Here is a 16,159-nt window from a genome sequence, read left to right as displayed (position 1 = left end):
TTTTGGTACATGCATCTTGTAAGCAAATATGTTTGGGGTTCTCTCAGGGTCGTTGTGGTTGAAAAGCAAGTAACAGCATGGAGGCAAAATGAATCTGGATAGCAAAACACTTTAATCACAGATGTTGCAATTTTATCACTTACACCATTTCCCTGTCACATGGAAGGCATGATGTGGCATGGGACAGACATTCTAGTGGTTCCAGCTACATGCATGGTTCTAGGGTATTCATCTCCACACTTCTCGATGCTAGAGAGGATTCCTGGATTCTGATGCAGACCTCCCCCCCCCACCCTCCACCCCCTTTTCTGCACTATGTTTACCTCTGAAGCTTCCTCAGCTACAGGACCCACTGAGTGTCCCCTGCAGACCACCCTGGTGGTTCTGGTTTAGCTGTACCATCGTCTAGCTCAGCATCAACTTCTCTGACCTGGCCGAGTCTTTATTGAGGACATGCGCTTGATCACTCTTCAACTGCTCTAGCACAGCAACCAGTTAACCTTCCTGGCTGCTCAGCATGCCTGACACCACCAGGAATCCTATCTGCATTACAGAAATGAAACATTTCCTTTCTGTCCTGTTAAACATGAAGAATATGCACACACAAAGGGCCAAATGTGACATTCTGGATATGCTAAAATAACCCAATCACCTCCCAGCAAGGGGCTTCTCTGAAAATTGAACCATACTCTACTTCCGGATACGTTTCCCTCTAAATGAAATAACTAAATGTTGTCCAAGTCACACCCACACTTACTAATCTTCCATTTGCAGATGGCCACTGGGAGTTCACAGCTCCTAATATCTTCTAATTAAAAAAACCCCATAATCAGTACAGCCATGGGGAAGTGCTGTCTGTGCTCAACTGACACTAACAGTTAATGCTCAGGACAGATACACCCCTAATAAAAAGTTCAGGAAAAGTTTTAACTAGACATGGGAATAAAGTTGGTAACAGAAGTCTTCCATGGTACATTTAAAGCAAAACTTGTTACTTTGTTGTGCAACATACAGGTAAGTATTTTCTTTTTACTACACTGAAAATGGCCAGCTACCTGAGTTAGCATTTAGAAATCTGGTGATATAGTGCAAAATCAATCTTATTTTCTTGTCATTCTATTACTACATGAAAATAAAAAGCATCAAATATATTATTAGCCATACTGAGACTATGCTGAATTTCCTTACTTGATACTGCATGCCAGCTGCAGCAATCAAAACAGGTGACTCATATAAAAGCATGGGAATAACATGCAGAAGCACAAGTCTTACTTAAAGTCTCTACACAAATATAATATAGGATGATCTTGTGTGTCCCACAATTCTAAATTTAAGAGCAAAAAACTTCCTATAGAAACTTAAAGATGGAATTATTTCTAAGCACTCTGGATTTAAAAGATTGTAATCACACTACAGGAGAAGAGGCAACCACTGTATTCTGAGCCACACAGTTGAGCAACTGAAATTCAGTTCAAGGTGGTGAGCCCAGCTGAACTCTTAGGTGGACATCTTTAAATCAGAGCTTTTTCTCTAAGAATAGAAGGCAAGGTACTTTGACACACTTTTATCTTTATTTAACAATTACTTTGTTACTTTCCTCTAAAGATTTTCATTGATTTTATCTAGTAAAACTTCAGTTTTGTAAATAGGACTCTGGGAAAGTTCTGCATCTCTCAGGAAATAAAATCCAGGAGATGGTAGAGTTAATGCATCAGTAGTTTTTCTAGAGTGCATAGTCTCTATTAATATGCATAAATAGAGCACATCAAAGTACTGCTTCTTTCTACATTTGGGTTTGCCACTGACATTAAACTGGGAGGAGCTGTCAACTCTTTCAAGGACAGAGGCCCCGCAGAGACACTGACAAAGAGAGATGGGCAATCACCAACCATATGAAATGTAACAATGGCAAGTGCTGGATTCTGCACCTGGGACAGGGCAGCCCCGGCTGTGTGTAGGGACTGGGGAGCAGGACGGTGGAGAGCAGCTGAGGGAAGGGAGCTGGGGTCAATGGTAGGCTGGCTATGAGCCAGCCCTAGCACCCAGGAAGGCTAATCATGTCCTGCGGGCATCAGGCCCAGCACCGCCAGCCAGGCCAGGGAGGGGATTGTCCTGCTCAAGGGCAGTCTCCAGTGCCGGGGGCAGTTTTGGGCACCCCCATAGAAAAAAGAAATCAAGTTTAGAGGGGGTCCAGAGGAATGCCATGAGGAAGTGAAGGATCTGGAGGAGAAGCTGATGTCACTTGGTTTGCTCAGCCTGGAGGAGACTGAGGGGAGGAGACCTCATTGTGGCCTTCAGTATCTCTTTACTCTCATGACCAGTGCCAGAACTCGAGGAAGTGGCATGAAGCTGAGTCAGAGAGGTTTAGGTTGGATATCAGGAAAAAGTTTTTCACCCAGAGTGGATGGACACTGGAACAGGCTCCCCAGGAAAGCGGTCAGACCACCAAGCCCTGCCTGAGCTCAAGAAGAGTTTGGACAACACTCTCAGGCACTTGGTGGGATTCTTGGAGTGTCCTGTTCAGGGCCAAGAGTTGACTTAACCATCCTGTTGGGTCCCTTCCAATTCAGCGTATTCTACAATATGTAGAAACCATTTTCATTTTGGAAGAAAGAGGCTTTCTTCAAATGCAGAATTCCATCAAATATAATTTCCTGCAATTCTGATGTGTACAGAGGATTACAAAAAATGCAAGGCTTTGTCACAGATATTACAGTAAACTCTATTGCAACTACAAGACTCAATAACATTACCAAAATTATGTTTATGATTTGGAAGGGGCTTTGACTGCAAGATGTCCACTCTTCCAGACTTCTCAGCTCTCTGGAATAAAACAAACAGCTCACTGAAGCATTAAACCTTACTTATGCTTGGTTTGCTTTAGTTGAACCAAGGTGAATAAGAGTCATAACAGTAGTATAACCATGAAGCAGGTCATCCTTTATGTCATTACATTCTCTTAACACGAAATTCCCAGTAACTATTCGATCACATCCTATTTCCCCATGTCCGAAAAAGCCAAAGAGGGGTACACTTGGAAAAAGCTTCCTAAATGCATCCGCTTCCATATTCCTTTTGGTTTTGTAATGCCGATATCCTCTGCCAACACAGGCAAACATGAAGCCAATGGTGTTGTGCTCGGGGATGTTCGCTGCTTTGAGACGCTGCATGGCCGCTTCTGCTGTCCTCTCATCAGCCACATCCTGGTCTAGCAGGACAGTGGCACTCTGGATCTGGGGGCCGCTGAAAGCCAACCCAACCACACCGCAGGCATCACCAGGCTGGGCGTGGCTACTGAAAGGCAACAGGCACGGAGTTAGAGAACATTCTGGGGGGAGCATTTCTCACCAGTGCCACTGCGGCTGCAGCAGAACTAGGTTCAAAGCAACCGACGTTGCAGTGATTCTGACACCAACCAAAGTTGAAAAGCAAACCAAAGACTTCATATATTAGCAATGTTTTTGTGTAGCAACCTTTCACAAAGAAAAACTTCCACATCCATTACTAGGTATTAACCATAAATTTGGTTCGCTCATGCCAAAACTCAGTAGTTTGTGTATGTCCCAGCTCTGTAATTCCAACTAAAACATCAGTTAAACTTAAACAAGCAAAGGCACAGAGGATTTATATATCGAAGCAGGGCAGCAGTCAGTAAAGTTTTGGATTCATGTTGCTTTAAATTGGTTGGCCAGGACACACGGGGTCAAGTAGTTACGTACTTAACCTTTATCTGCAGTGACTTTACTTAAGGTCAGCTCTCTTATCTAGGGCAATGGTGCAGCTGGCAAAATCAGATGCAAGAAAAACGTTGATATTAATATGGACTCCAGGGCCGCAGTGGGACGAGAGGGGCTATGGGCATGGCTGCACCGTGCTCCACGGGACAGAATGCCACATCCTTCAGCAGCCAGGGTAGATCAGGTGAGCTCCTGGGACACAGCCTTGCTGTGTGCACCTACTGGTCTGTGCTGTGAGCCAAACTGAGACAGATACACGTTCACATCCTGGGCTCCATCACAACAGGCACTCATTTACCTGCACTCCAGAGATGAAATTCTGACTGCAATAAACACACAAAGGTGTTTATTTTTGAAGCTAGAAATCTCCTTTTCATTGGGTTTCTCCTAGCTGGGTTTCCAGAATCCAAATTGTAACACAGCCATACCAAGCTTCCGGCTTTTCTGGCTACATCACAGTGTAGGAGTTGTGGCATTTTTCCCTTTAAGAAATTGTTATTTTACTACTGGTAAAGGGGATTTTCAATATAACTAGAAGGCTATGGATCTGCAATGTTTCTCTCATGTTAAATCTTTTTCATCATTTACCTTGAAAAAAACACCTACTTCTCAGAGGTCAGTGATGTAAAGCTCTCCACTTGTCCTCCAGCCAGGATGATACTTTTCTCATTCAATGGATTCACTATTTGATGAAGAAATCGAGTAGCTCCAGTCTTCCAGGAGTTGTAGCCAAACAGAAGAACAACACGGAGATCTGGGTTATTCTTCAGACCTACAAACAAAAGCCAACACTGATCCCCTTACTTTTAAATCCTGAACTCTGAAGTCCAACCATCCTAGTTTCTCCTCAAATATTCTATCACACCTCCCTCTGAACAGCTCCGCTTGAAATGTAACTGAAGGAACTGGAAACCGATACTCGGGATAACTTCTCCTTCCTGCTCCAGAGACTGGGAGGAGCAGAAATGCACAGTCACCAGCTGGAGCCCCACAGAGGCTCTTGGAGCCAGTACAGAAGCTGCTGGTTCTACTCACAACTCCACTGGCACCTCAGAGAGCAGCACCTCACAAAAGCCCACATAAAGGAGAGAAAAATGACATACCTGCTTCAGCAAATTTGCTTTCATCAAAGATCCTGTTCTTCACGTCTTTAGAAAAATGGAAGGTATGAATTTTCACCCCATCAATTTTGGGAAACAACAGAGCAAATCCAGCTTCACCCTCTTCAATTTCTTGAGGCTGATTGCTGCTTGAACCCATTGGGGTAACTACAGAGACAAAACCAAGTATCTTGTGTTCAGAGATTCTAATATATTCATTTACACTGACACGAGCAGAAAGGTTGAACAGCTCAGGTGATATTAAACATGACAATCTATTTCCATAACAATTTATCTAACCAAAAACTGTGATTTTTTGGTCAATACTTTGGAAAGATGAAACGTGTAGGTCCTGTTGGCTATTGATCCCACTGAAGTCAGTTTTGACATGGAGACATGGATATATTTACACATATCTTCCCAGGCACACCAAATATAAAACATCAGGAAAACAAGAACAGTGCAATACAAGCCTTCCTGCCAACTTCTGCAGGCACACAGACATACTCAAGTTTTTAAGGTGTCCTATAGGCATGTGATGACAGTATAAAGCAAAACTGACACAAAAATTGGGAGCGTATTATTCAAATATAGTAATGACAACAATTAAATACCTTAGTTATAACGTGGAAAGTGAAATTAAGGTGAGAAACTATAAAGAAACAACATCCGAATGATAAAAGTGAAGCATGAGAAAAAGCCTGTCACAGGAGGCTGTGAATTTTCCAGTTACTGCATATGCCTCCAGCTAGATATTACAAACAGGTATATACCAGGATGCCCTCTACAGTTAGTCACAATATGACTGAAATGTATACATAAATCCAAGCAACATTCAATAAGTACATTAAGGTGCCAGGGAAAGCTGCCTGCCCAATTAAATCAACCCTTTTAATTATAACTGCAATACATGAAGTAAGCTCCATGTCACTTAGCAGCGACACTGTGAACTCCCTATAATTGAAGCCAGTGCTGAACGAGGTAGGAGATGACACCTTCAAGCTGACCTCTCAAAAACTCCACACATTTTGCTCCTACCTACAATCCCTGGGGTGACCAGTCCAAGAACCTGACATCGCTTTGGCAACAACTTTTCAAGTGCGAGAGCCGTTTCTTTACTATTTCTTTTTCTGGCTGTTAAAATAAGAAGAAACCAAAAAAACCATCAGACAGCAGTAGAAGTGTGTTCTGAGCAAATCCGACAGCCAACCAATGCTGCCCATCAGTGGCCGCCCTGGTAACAGCACGCTGCTCTGTGCTGCTCCCTGAGAGCACAGGCTGCTGGCAGGCAAACACACTCAGTGTCCTCCACAGAAGGGAAAGGAACCCATCTGTGCACGTTAACAAGGATCTGTGAGCTGCTCCCTACCACAAATGTAATACTACGCAGTCATGCTTTCTGCAAAACATTTCCTCTCCATTGAAACCAAAACACAGAGAATTCCCTTTCAGCTGACTATTCTCTGCTTACATCCCAGCGTATCCTTAAGTGGAAGTGAGTTAGGTCCAGGCTTTACCTTTCTTTTGCTCGTGACACTCCTCGTGCCCACTGAAGGTCTCTGCATCAGCAATGTAGAGCACGGTCTGGGGCAGCACATGCACCTTCTGCAAAGACACAGGTGGAGGAGTACATAAGACAAGAGAGAGTGGAGGGAAACTGGGGGCAGAAACCAAGAGAAACTGCTCCTGCTCCACCGCCAGCCCACGTCGGCCCCTCCCCCCTCATCAGGCTCCTGTCATCCAACAGATAAACTCTCATTAGCCTCAGAAGTGCCCAGAGGAACTTCTGCCCACAGGCAGGAAGCTGACCCAAACCTCACAGAAGCTATAACAGCTCAGCAGACTGGCCCATGACTCTACTCCTTCTTTTAGTACTAACTAAAGTCTTTGCATTCATCGTTGTCATCTACTGCTCACCAGGGCTGATGCTGGGAAACAGCGTAGAGGCGATTCCAGCCCTTCTTGTCTCAGGTGGTTTATCACTGATCTCCTGAGGCCTGACTACTGCGAAAGAGCCTGACACGAATCTTCGTGTAGTGAAGACCCAGCACCAGGTCAATACTGGAAAGAAATTCTGCCAGACAGAGAAGTCCTGCAGTGTTTACTCAGTGTTTCCCAGCCTATGAGAGTTAACCTCTTAACAAGATTGCCGAGATTACCAGATGTGCCCTGAACTGCAAATCCTCGGCGTTTTGATGGGTGTATTAACACGCAACACTTGAACTGTCAAAAATACCTACGTCTCCGAACACGTCCCTTTTGCCGAGCGGTTGGAAGAAGCGCGTTCAGCGTTTAAACGAAGGCGCCGAGTTCGCACCCCTCACCTCGAGCTCGCGCCCCCTCAGCCGCCCCTCGCGCCCCCTCACCTCGAGCTCGCGGGCCAGCGCGCGGACGAGCGCGTGGTTCTCGGCGGGGCCCGGCTCCAGCGCCGACACCCACGCGATTCGCTGCCGCGTCCGCAGCGTCCGCCGGGCACACTCCCTCCATAGCCGGCACACGCTGCAACACAACACGGACACACCGCGTCGGCCGCACTGCCCCCGCCCCAACCGGAGCCGGCCGCCGCCCACCCCACGGCCCCGGCTCCGGCCCTTACCAGGCGGCGCGCAGCAGCGCCTTGGTGGGCAGAAAGCCGAGGACACGCTCCACCACCTCGGCGAGGTTGGCGAGGACGTAGCTGCCCTTCCCCGCGGATTCCATGGCCCGGCCGCCTCCCCGGCCCCCCTGCCCTGCGTCACCCGCGCGCCTCCACGCCTGAGGCAACTTCCGGTCAGCGCGAGGGGGCACAACCCACGAAACAGTGGCGCCGCCTGGCGGCGGGGAGGACCCGTCCCGCTCTCGCCTCCCCCCCTTCCCTCGCTCCCCAGACCCCAGCATGGACACAGCGCTTCGTAAAATGCTTTTTATTCATAAACTTGATGCAAGTTTACAAATTACTGTACATTGCCAAGGAACTCTGCCAGGAGAAATGGAACCCAAACCGCAGCATGCGCCGCAGGGCGGAGGCCGGGGCCGCCCCAGCCCCGCCGTGCCCGGCCAGCGGCACAGCCCCGGCGCTCGCCCCGCGCCCCCGCAACAGCGCGCACCGGGAGCGGCGCCAAAGCTCGCCCAGGTCGTTTCTTTCGAGCTAAAAACTGGATCTAGAAGCAAATGCACAAGGACCCGCGGGCGCCTGATAGAGAAAAGAGCACAAGTTCGATAGTCAACTAAAAAAACCCATAAAAACATGCTTCTGCACTTCTGAAAGTGCTTAATCCATGGAACACATCCTTCGCTCGGCCCCGAGGAGCGCACAGGCCTAAGGACTATACTACAACCAAAATAAGAGTCGATTCCGGTAAGGCAATGAAATTGTGTAAGTACACAGACCCAGACTCATCTCCTAATAAAGAAAGAACAGTTCGCATTAGTCTTTCAATAACAAAATCACTCTCATGACTATGGCAGCATTTCTTATGCCTCTGAATAGGATGGCATGTTTTTGTACTTTATTGGTAGTTTTTATATAAAAATTTTTCATTCAAGGACTTTCATCTCAATTTGTGCCAATCACTTTATAAGTTCATTAGTTTAGAAATGATTGCAACAACCCGTTAATAAAATGGAACACCTAAAAAGGTTTTTAGTATTTTAAATAACTTCAAGCTTCATACTGTGGCTCTTCTTGTTAAGGAGGTTGAGCCAACAAGTAGCAGGAACAGCCCAGCAAGTTCTGACGCCCCAGTGGAAGTGACTAGTTACAAGGTTTTATTGGCACAGCCTTGCTCTGCATAAAAACAAAAAACTGAAAATAAAAAGAAAAAAACAAACAAAAAAATATTAAAGTAATCTAAACAAAGAGCATATTTTCCAATAAACAGTTCATATTCTCATACACCCATGAAAAATGTTTAATGACTTAACATACATGTGTTTTTCCTATATCATTAATTTGGAAAATACTACAAACGCTGTCATTTTAGACCAGAAAAACTACTGTGATTTGCAAGACCTGACATTTCCTAAAACAGTATTAAACAATGTATTAAACTTCTTGGCTTTAAATGAAACAATACAATGCAAGTCTCTGCGGTCTGCATTTTGCAAAAAGTAAGAAATACACAGAAGTGTGTGAACAACTCACTCCTATTGTATGATCTTTAGTAAGTTGATAGCCTGCTGCAGGGAGAGTTTATGCTTTCAAATAAAAAAAGGGAGAAGGGAGGACGTGGCCCAAATCTGCTTAATCCATAAGAACAAATATGGTAAAGGCCCAAACTGCTCAGTCCAGATGCCTAAGAAGAGCGGAATGGTAAGGCTGTAACTTATACTGTACGTGTCAGTTGACAGATTATCCACTAACTTATCTAATAGCTAAAGTCCTCAGTACAGCTGTTATAGGGGCACTCATAGCTCGAGTCTGTGTGTTGGAAAACATAAAAAAGAGCTTGTTTTGTTGACATTGGTCCAGGTATACAACAGTCCTCAGCATTAGCCATCTTCTTTTGGAGGAGTGTACCAGCCTGTGGAGAACAGAGACATGTTAGGTACCAACACTGCCGTGTCCAGACCATCCTACTCTTCACCTGGGAGATGGAAGCCTAACCTGGCTCAGTCCTTCCCTCCTAAACAGGCCAGCTCAGGGAGAGCCAGTGCCCTAAATGTAAGTCAGCAGTGGGAGACAAACCATGTGGCACATTCCAGGATCTGCCCTGGTATTTGGGTGTGCACACACGAATTTCTGTGGCAGCAGCTATCCTGAGGCTGGACAAGCTGAATGCCAGCAAGAGGAAGCTGCTGAAGGAAGAACACTGCTCTAACCAAACTTAATAGAAGAGGGGTAAAACCCCCAAGTCTTCAAGCTACTTAAAACATAGACATACAAACATGACTGCACTGGGACACTTGTGCAAATCCCATTTTGTGCAGAGTTGGGCATGCACAAGCACCTGAATGGTTTATCCTACTTCTGCAAATCTTACCGTAGGAATAAGCTCAGAAATGTCAGCTGAATAACTAGTCTCCTGACATAATCTGGCATGTTTAACAGCTGAATCATACCTGATCAGGTGTGCACTGCTTTTTCTAGAGACCTCCAGAGCTCTAATCTTAATTCTCCCAGCCCCTCTTGTAACATTTCCTTTAAATGTGTGTACAGTGACTACAAGCCTTTTTTGTGCTGTCCCAGAGAGCACGTAGTAGCTCAAAGCTTAAGACACCTTTCACAGCAGCACTGAGTACTGTGAATGCTTTGTGTTCAGCTCCTGAGGCAGCATTGATCACTTGTAGCACATACAAGTAAGCAGCCACGCTGGCTTTTGTAGCAACAAAGAGCAAAAGGCTCAGTTAACAGCAAGATCAAAATACTGTATAACTGGAGATGATGTTAAAGTCATTATCTCTGATTTTCCTCCCAAGAGCACAGGTATTATGTTCTGTCTTAGCAGCAGGGAAACTGAGGTGCTCACTGCACACAAACACTTTCACAATAACCTCAATTCCTGGAGGACACTGTGTCCAACTCAGAGCCCTGAACATCATGAAAGTGTAACTGCACTGACTCCCTCATCACAAGACCAGAGCTCCACTTCTGCTGACTATCTTTATGTAACATGTAAGCTACTTAAAGCTTCTAAAGCCTCAGGCTTCTCATACTGCCACAGTAAATTCAATTATACCTGAAGCACTTGTACATTTGTTTTATGCAGCAGAGAGACTTTAAATAGGGTAAAAAAAGCCCACACTGAAACAAGTGTTTCCCTATTCTACTGTACACTTTCCCAGCTAGTACACCTCACTTGGACTTCTTGTATTTTTCAGTCTCAGGTCTTTTCCCCCACTTTTGCTCTTCATTAAGGATTATTTCCACTAGGTTCTTGACACATTGAAACAAAATCTTTCAGGGAAAGAGATAAACTCCCAGCAGATACTTTGCCAATATTTAGAGTCCTTAAAGTTACAGTAACAATGAAGTTCCTAGATCAACTGGCTGAACAGGAAATGCAGCTGCCTTTCAAGAAGCAGCAGGAGCACACACACAACATTCAAGTAAACTGGAAAAGTTGTGATGATTGCAGTCAAGTTATTTAAGCACTACTGTTGTTCTAGTGCAAGAAGAAAAAAAAGGAAGAAAAATTTATGGTCTTCAAACACCAATTTCCAGGATGCTGTACAGACAAGAACAAAGAGGCAAGAACATACATACCATTTTTCTCATGTATTTGTACTAGTGATTTATAGGACTGCTGTGCTCTTGCTAGATTATATTGATTCTGAAAGGAGAAAAAACTAATATAGAAACCTGCATCTAGACATGCGAGACTCAAAAACAGTTCTAACAAGAAAATTCTACAGTGGGCTTAAAAATAAAATCCATGCACAATGTTAGAACATTCCTGGCTTTCTTAGAGCCAGAAATTCCAAATCCTCCCAATTCTAATTGTCCTTCCCTCCCCTCCCTTGCCAATACAAGGATAGCAAAAGCCTACCCTGTCTATCCCAAGGCTTTATCCACCTCATATGCTTGTACGTACATAAAAAATAATTGATTGCCAATAAGATACTCATACAGGCACCAGAGAATTTGAAATGCATTTATATTTGTAATAGCAATTCTGCCATTAAGCATCTTCTATGCAAGTCAGCAAGGAAATGGAAGCTCAACAGTGATTTGAGTAGATGAGAAACAGAGAAACAGCACATTTACCTTATTGGCTCCAAACTGTACTCTGGCTTTTCCTTTGACTAAAGTGGCATTGATCTGCATGATGACTGATTCTATTGAGTAGGCACTGCTCCAGCCCTGGAGGAGGAAAGGAATGCTAACACACAACATGTACTCGCTTCTTGTGCTCACCTTGCAAATCTGTTTTGGAACACGTGCTTTGGGATTTTTTTGTTTTCCTGCATTCCAGTTTCAAATACTTATTTTCAGTTAACATTTATTTTCCACAGAAAACCTGTAGAATTATATACAGTCCTAGTACTAAGAACTCATAAGAAGAATGAAAAAACTGAATTATATTTCCAAAATACAGCAAGATAGGAACAAAACAAAGCTCCATCCTTACACCACTGACACATTTTCAGCAATGTCACAACAGAAATTGCAACTCCTTTTTCCAAGAAGTAGAAAAGACTGATTTCTAATGAAGTCAATTCAGTAAGTTGTAAAAATTCTGCTCATCTCTGGCATTGCTTTACCTTCCAGAGCTCACAAGAGTTTCTGCCAGAGCCTGCAAGTTACTTCATTAATTTGCCTATTTTAAAGGGAAAATCACTATGTCTACACAAATCACCTATGACTATAATCATCTGTTTCCTCACTTCTCAAGAGCTGACTTTATGCAGTTGAAGAGGCTTCTAGAAAAGAAAACAACTTGTCTTGCTCCCCACACTGCCTTCCTCACAGAAACTGAGAGCTCCAAGCTGACCTGCTCACACTGCCTGCCTCTTCCTCACATCTCTTGTAAGCCATCCAAGGCAGAAAAGAAGATCTCAAACAAGATCAGCGAAGCAAATCTTGTGGGATTGAGGTTTAATTCCATCATGTTTCCTTTGGAGTATGTAATTTATTCCACACAGGGATTCTTCACCTCAAGAGAAGCACCTATTTTCAGTATTTTCAGGCATGTTTTATTATCCAGATAACAGAACTCATAATCACCTGTTTAGTAAGAAGTTCCATGCATAATGCACCTCCACCTAGGACATACCTAGAAACAAATGTGAAAGAAAATATACTTGACATCAGCAGTTAGTAAATAGATGCAAGTACTCACAGCACTTTAAGCTCTTGCCAGCTTGTTTGTTCAATTCTTTGTTCATAAATCTGAAATGCCCTTTAACCAGTAAAATACTGTAACTAGTTAGCCAGGTCATACTTAAGCAAAGAAAAACAGCATTGTGAGACAAAAAAAGCTGTTTGCTAACTAGACTTAGTTTAAACCACTGGCTGAGCTATTCTGCACAACTGCAGAGACCATGGAAAAAGGAAAGTTTCTTTTTATGGCTACTCTACATATACATGGTACAGAGGTGTAGCTAGAAGAAACCAACAAAATTCAATTGTGTACAGAAGTTTAAAACCATTTCAAACAATGCAGGTGCACTTATAAAAAATATGAGATAACCAGATTTTTTTTGCTCTTTTCCTGTAAATACCTTTTTTAAATTTCAAAAATACTTTATCCATTGTGCTGACTGGGACTCAGCGGAACAGCTGAACATGAGAAAACCTGGACTGAGGGAAGAGAAATTACCACTGCCAAAATGTATTCTCCTCTATGATCAAGACACTTATACCTCATAGCTCCATATGACATTAATAGGGAAGTGGGAAAAGCCATCCTTTTTTCATTCTAAAAAGAAATCTGAGTAGAATCAAATTAGAATCCAATTAATTTTCTGGTGTTTGGGCCTGCTTGTTTAATTCTGAGATGGCAGCACCCCTCAAGAACCCTACTTAACTGCACTAACCATTTACTGAATTAAAGAAGAATACGTGACAATTCAAATCACATAAGAATCAGCACCAGCACTGACAGACTGCATCTCCAAAAGCAGGTATCATTTCCTGTCACCAGGAGATGCATAAAAGCCTTGGAAGCTGAATTTAATCATCTCTCCATGGATATATACAAGTCCCACAGACAGCACTTCAAACATGCTTTAGATGACATTTGGAGCATGTTTTCAATTAAGTTTTGCAGTTTTGGATTAGCATTTGAGGAATTTTTATACAAAACTTTAAGGCAGTGTTACCAGCAAGAGAGACAGGTAGACTTAACAGCAAACTTAAGGCAACACAGGGATCATGACCCATTCAAAGCACCCAACAACAGGAGAAGGAAGAGCAGTGTCAACCCCCCACAGAGGTCAGTTCTTACATATATGGCAGGCACAGAGTTTTTCAAGCTGTAGCATTTTTACCACAAAGCACAATTTCTGTGGGGCAGCTGAAACCTACCCTCCTGTGAGCACAGGAGACACCACTCGCACAAAGGGAGGATCAAAAGGGAAGTTATCCTGAGAAGAAGAATAAAAAAACAGGCTCAGGGAAATACTGTGACATTGCTGCTCAAACAAAGTATTTCAATAGCTTCATTTGTCAAATCAGATTTGAAGTACTACAATTTTTCAGTTGTGTAAACATTCACTTTCCATAGTATTGGCTACAAAGCATTTTTTTGGGTAGCTTCAGAAATTAACTTAAAAGTTAGTTTTCTTTTCCCGCCCTTTTTTTTAAAAGCCACAGATCCATTATTACCCAAGTAACAGCTGAGGGTCATTTCAGTGATTATCTATAGTAAGCCTCAAATTTAACTGCAGCTTTTCGTCCTACAGACACTTACCTTAAAAGAGAAGTTGAGTAAAATGTATTCTACACCTTCTTTTTCTTTTAAGACCTGAAGATCACTATGCAGTGGGCTATCAGGATCAACCCTATAAAAGCAGCAGGGGAGAGACCATGGATCAAGCTAATATTTTCAATACCTGTAAACAGTAGTTCCTCTTAAAGACTTCCTTTATGTAATTGTAGTTTACAAATTGCAGTTTAAGGTGAAATGTAGGAAATTATTGCTCCTTTTACCAAGTAAAAACTTTGCCACAAGATCAGCATAAAAGCATGCTGCAATGTACAACATTCCCAATGCTATCAAGTGTTGCTTAAACACAGCACGAAATAATCTGTTTATTTGAAAAGAGCAATTTTAATTCTCTTCACTTCAGTTGTGTTCAAATAAGAGGGGAGAAAAACAGGAAGACTGTCGTCATCTTGTTTTCAGCACAGAGTTAGTGAATCCTTTATGGAATATGTAATTGTAGTTCTGCATCAGCTGTTAAAAGTAATCTGCATCAGCAGAAGTACTAAAGCCAGCAGCTTCTGCTCAGCAGAATTTCAACAACTGTTTGTTCCAAAATGCTGGTGGTTAGCAGCCTGGCCATTAATGCAGACCCCACTGGGTTAATCTAACACCTCATCTGCTTTTAAATAGAAGAGACTAGTCAAAAAAACCCACCTGCAGTAAGCCAAAAGCAGATGTTAAAGGGACTGAAAGGCCCTTAAATCTAATCCTCTACTACAGCTGAAACTACAAAGTTGTAAGATCTCTTTTCAGAACTTCTTGGGCAGGTAGTCCCCATCCTACCAGGGTGAAGTTATTTCAGGAAAAAGTCTTTCAGTGCTTAGGAACCTCTCATTTCAAGCCATGGCCTTTGCTGGGCCAATTCAAAGGGACTTGTTCTAAGCAACAAGTAACTTGTTTCAAGTAACAATACTGCCCCTTCCTCACATGGGCTGTTTCCTCTGAACATCTACCCCTTAGCTACTCTGCACATAGTGCACTTGTTTCCAGACACTTTTTTGCTGCACTAAACAAACAACACTTCTTTTCTTAGACATTCTGGAAGGCATTTGCTGCATGTACTCCATTTCCTCTTTTCTGAAGGCAGAAAATGAGACCTTTTCACAGCACCTGAACAGAGGTTTCAAATCACTGCACATGGTTTGAGCACTTGGTTACAGGCACACTCAAAAGGAAGGGCCTCCAATAACGTGACACAGATTTCTCTGATGTGTCATTCCTGCCACTGTCATCCTCAAAACCTTCACATGCCCATGATTACACTAAGAAGGAAACAAAACTATTTCAGCAGCTGGTGACCCAGTTTGCACAAGTCTCATCCCAAGGACAAGGCAACAATTCCTACACGCACGTCAACTGCTGTGCTGAAACAGCCTCTGTCCTTATCCCCCGGGGCACCTCTGAACCCATGGCAGCTCTTTCATCCCCTGCCAGCTGCTGCAGCCATCCAGCACACTTTGGGCAGGCTCTTCCTTTCTTTAGGGTACTGTATAGGGATGCCAGCAGATGATCCTGTTACCAGGAGGATTAAGTTACAGGACTATGGATGTAAGAAGGTGAGTTGTGTCCTGCTTTTCACTTGGTACACTAGGCAATGACAGAAGACAAGGTACATGTAATCATGTAATTCACATTTATTTGACAGCTAAAAGTTTCAGTCCTGTGTGTTTGTTTAACTGTAGAAATAAACAACTAATGACACTCAGTTCTGTTCTTTCCTACATCTTAAGGGCAACTAGAAGCTGGATTTTCCTGTCATTCAAAACAAATAAAAATAAAATCAATGCAAAAATTCTTGAAAAGAATTTTCATCATTTAAGGGTGCATATTTTGAAGCAATTTCGGAATTGAAAGTAATGACACTTCATGCAATACACATAGCACTGGCAGGGAAAAGCAGGTCTGTCTTTTTGCCAGCTCAGTCATTACCAGTCCATCTCCACAGGTTTCTATGTACCAGAATTACAGCCACTAT

The 16,159-nt window shown here is 43.2% G+C and overlaps 2 protein-coding genes across 7 annotated transcripts in view; both read right to left on the bottom strand.

The window, feature by feature from the left end:
- Nucleotides 1-89: 89 nt before the first annotated feature.
- FBXO22 (F-box protein 22) lies at nt 90-7,724 on the bottom strand. 5 transcript variants are annotated; one of them, XM_009098214.4, is made up of 7 exons: nt 7,434-7,724; nt 7,204-7,336; nt 6,355-6,442; nt 5,876-5,971; nt 4,841-5,005; nt 4,344-4,509; nt 90-3,294 (listed from the first exon to the last, which is right to left on the bottom strand). In XM_009098214.4, the coding sequence occupies exons 1-7, from the start codon at nt 7,712-7,714 to the stop codon at nt 2,865-2,867; spliced, it is 1,359 nt and encodes a 452-aa protein (XP_009096462.4). In that variant the 5' UTR covers nt 7,715-7,724; the 3' UTR covers nt 90-2,864. The 5 variants fall into 5 exon arrangements, with proteins under 5 accessions (XP_009096462.4, XP_030084188.2, XP_050834346.1 ...); XM_030228328.2 differs by having other exon boundaries at nt 90-3,291; XM_018923257.3 differs by having other exon boundaries at nt 3,146-3,294; nt 4,326-4,509.
- Nucleotide 7,725: 1 nt separating this feature from the next.
- Nucleotides 7,726-16,159, bottom strand: part of UBE2Q2 (ubiquitin conjugating enzyme E2 Q2) — a 47,752-nt gene continuing 39,318 nt past the window's right edge. For both annotated transcript variants that reach the window (XM_030228284.2, XM_050978390.1), the window contains 6 exons: nt 14,170-14,260; nt 13,785-13,843; nt 12,483-12,531; nt 11,523-11,618; nt 11,022-11,088; nt 7,726-9,339 (listed from right to left, as the gene is read on the bottom strand). In XM_030228284.2, the coding sequence (XP_030084144.1) occupies nt 9,308-9,339; nt 11,022-11,088; nt 11,523-11,618; nt 12,483-12,531; nt 13,785-13,843; nt 14,170-14,260 (394 nt within the window). In that variant the 3' untranslated portion in view covers nt 7,726-9,307. The remainder of the gene's footprint in view (nt 9,340-11,021; nt 11,089-11,522; nt 11,619-12,482; nt 12,532-13,784; nt 13,844-14,169; nt 14,261-16,159) is intronic.

The sequence above is a fragment of the Serinus canaria genome, chromosome 10 (assembly GCF_022539315.1).
Source record: "Serinus canaria isolate serCan28SL12 chromosome 10, serCan2020, whole genome shotgun sequence".
Classification (NCBI taxonomy): domain Eukaryota; kingdom Metazoa; phylum Chordata; class Aves; order Passeriformes; family Fringillidae; genus Serinus; species Serinus canaria.
The sequence above is the reverse complement of the archived record's forward strand: the minus strand, read 5'-3'. Positions and strand labels throughout refer to the sequence as shown.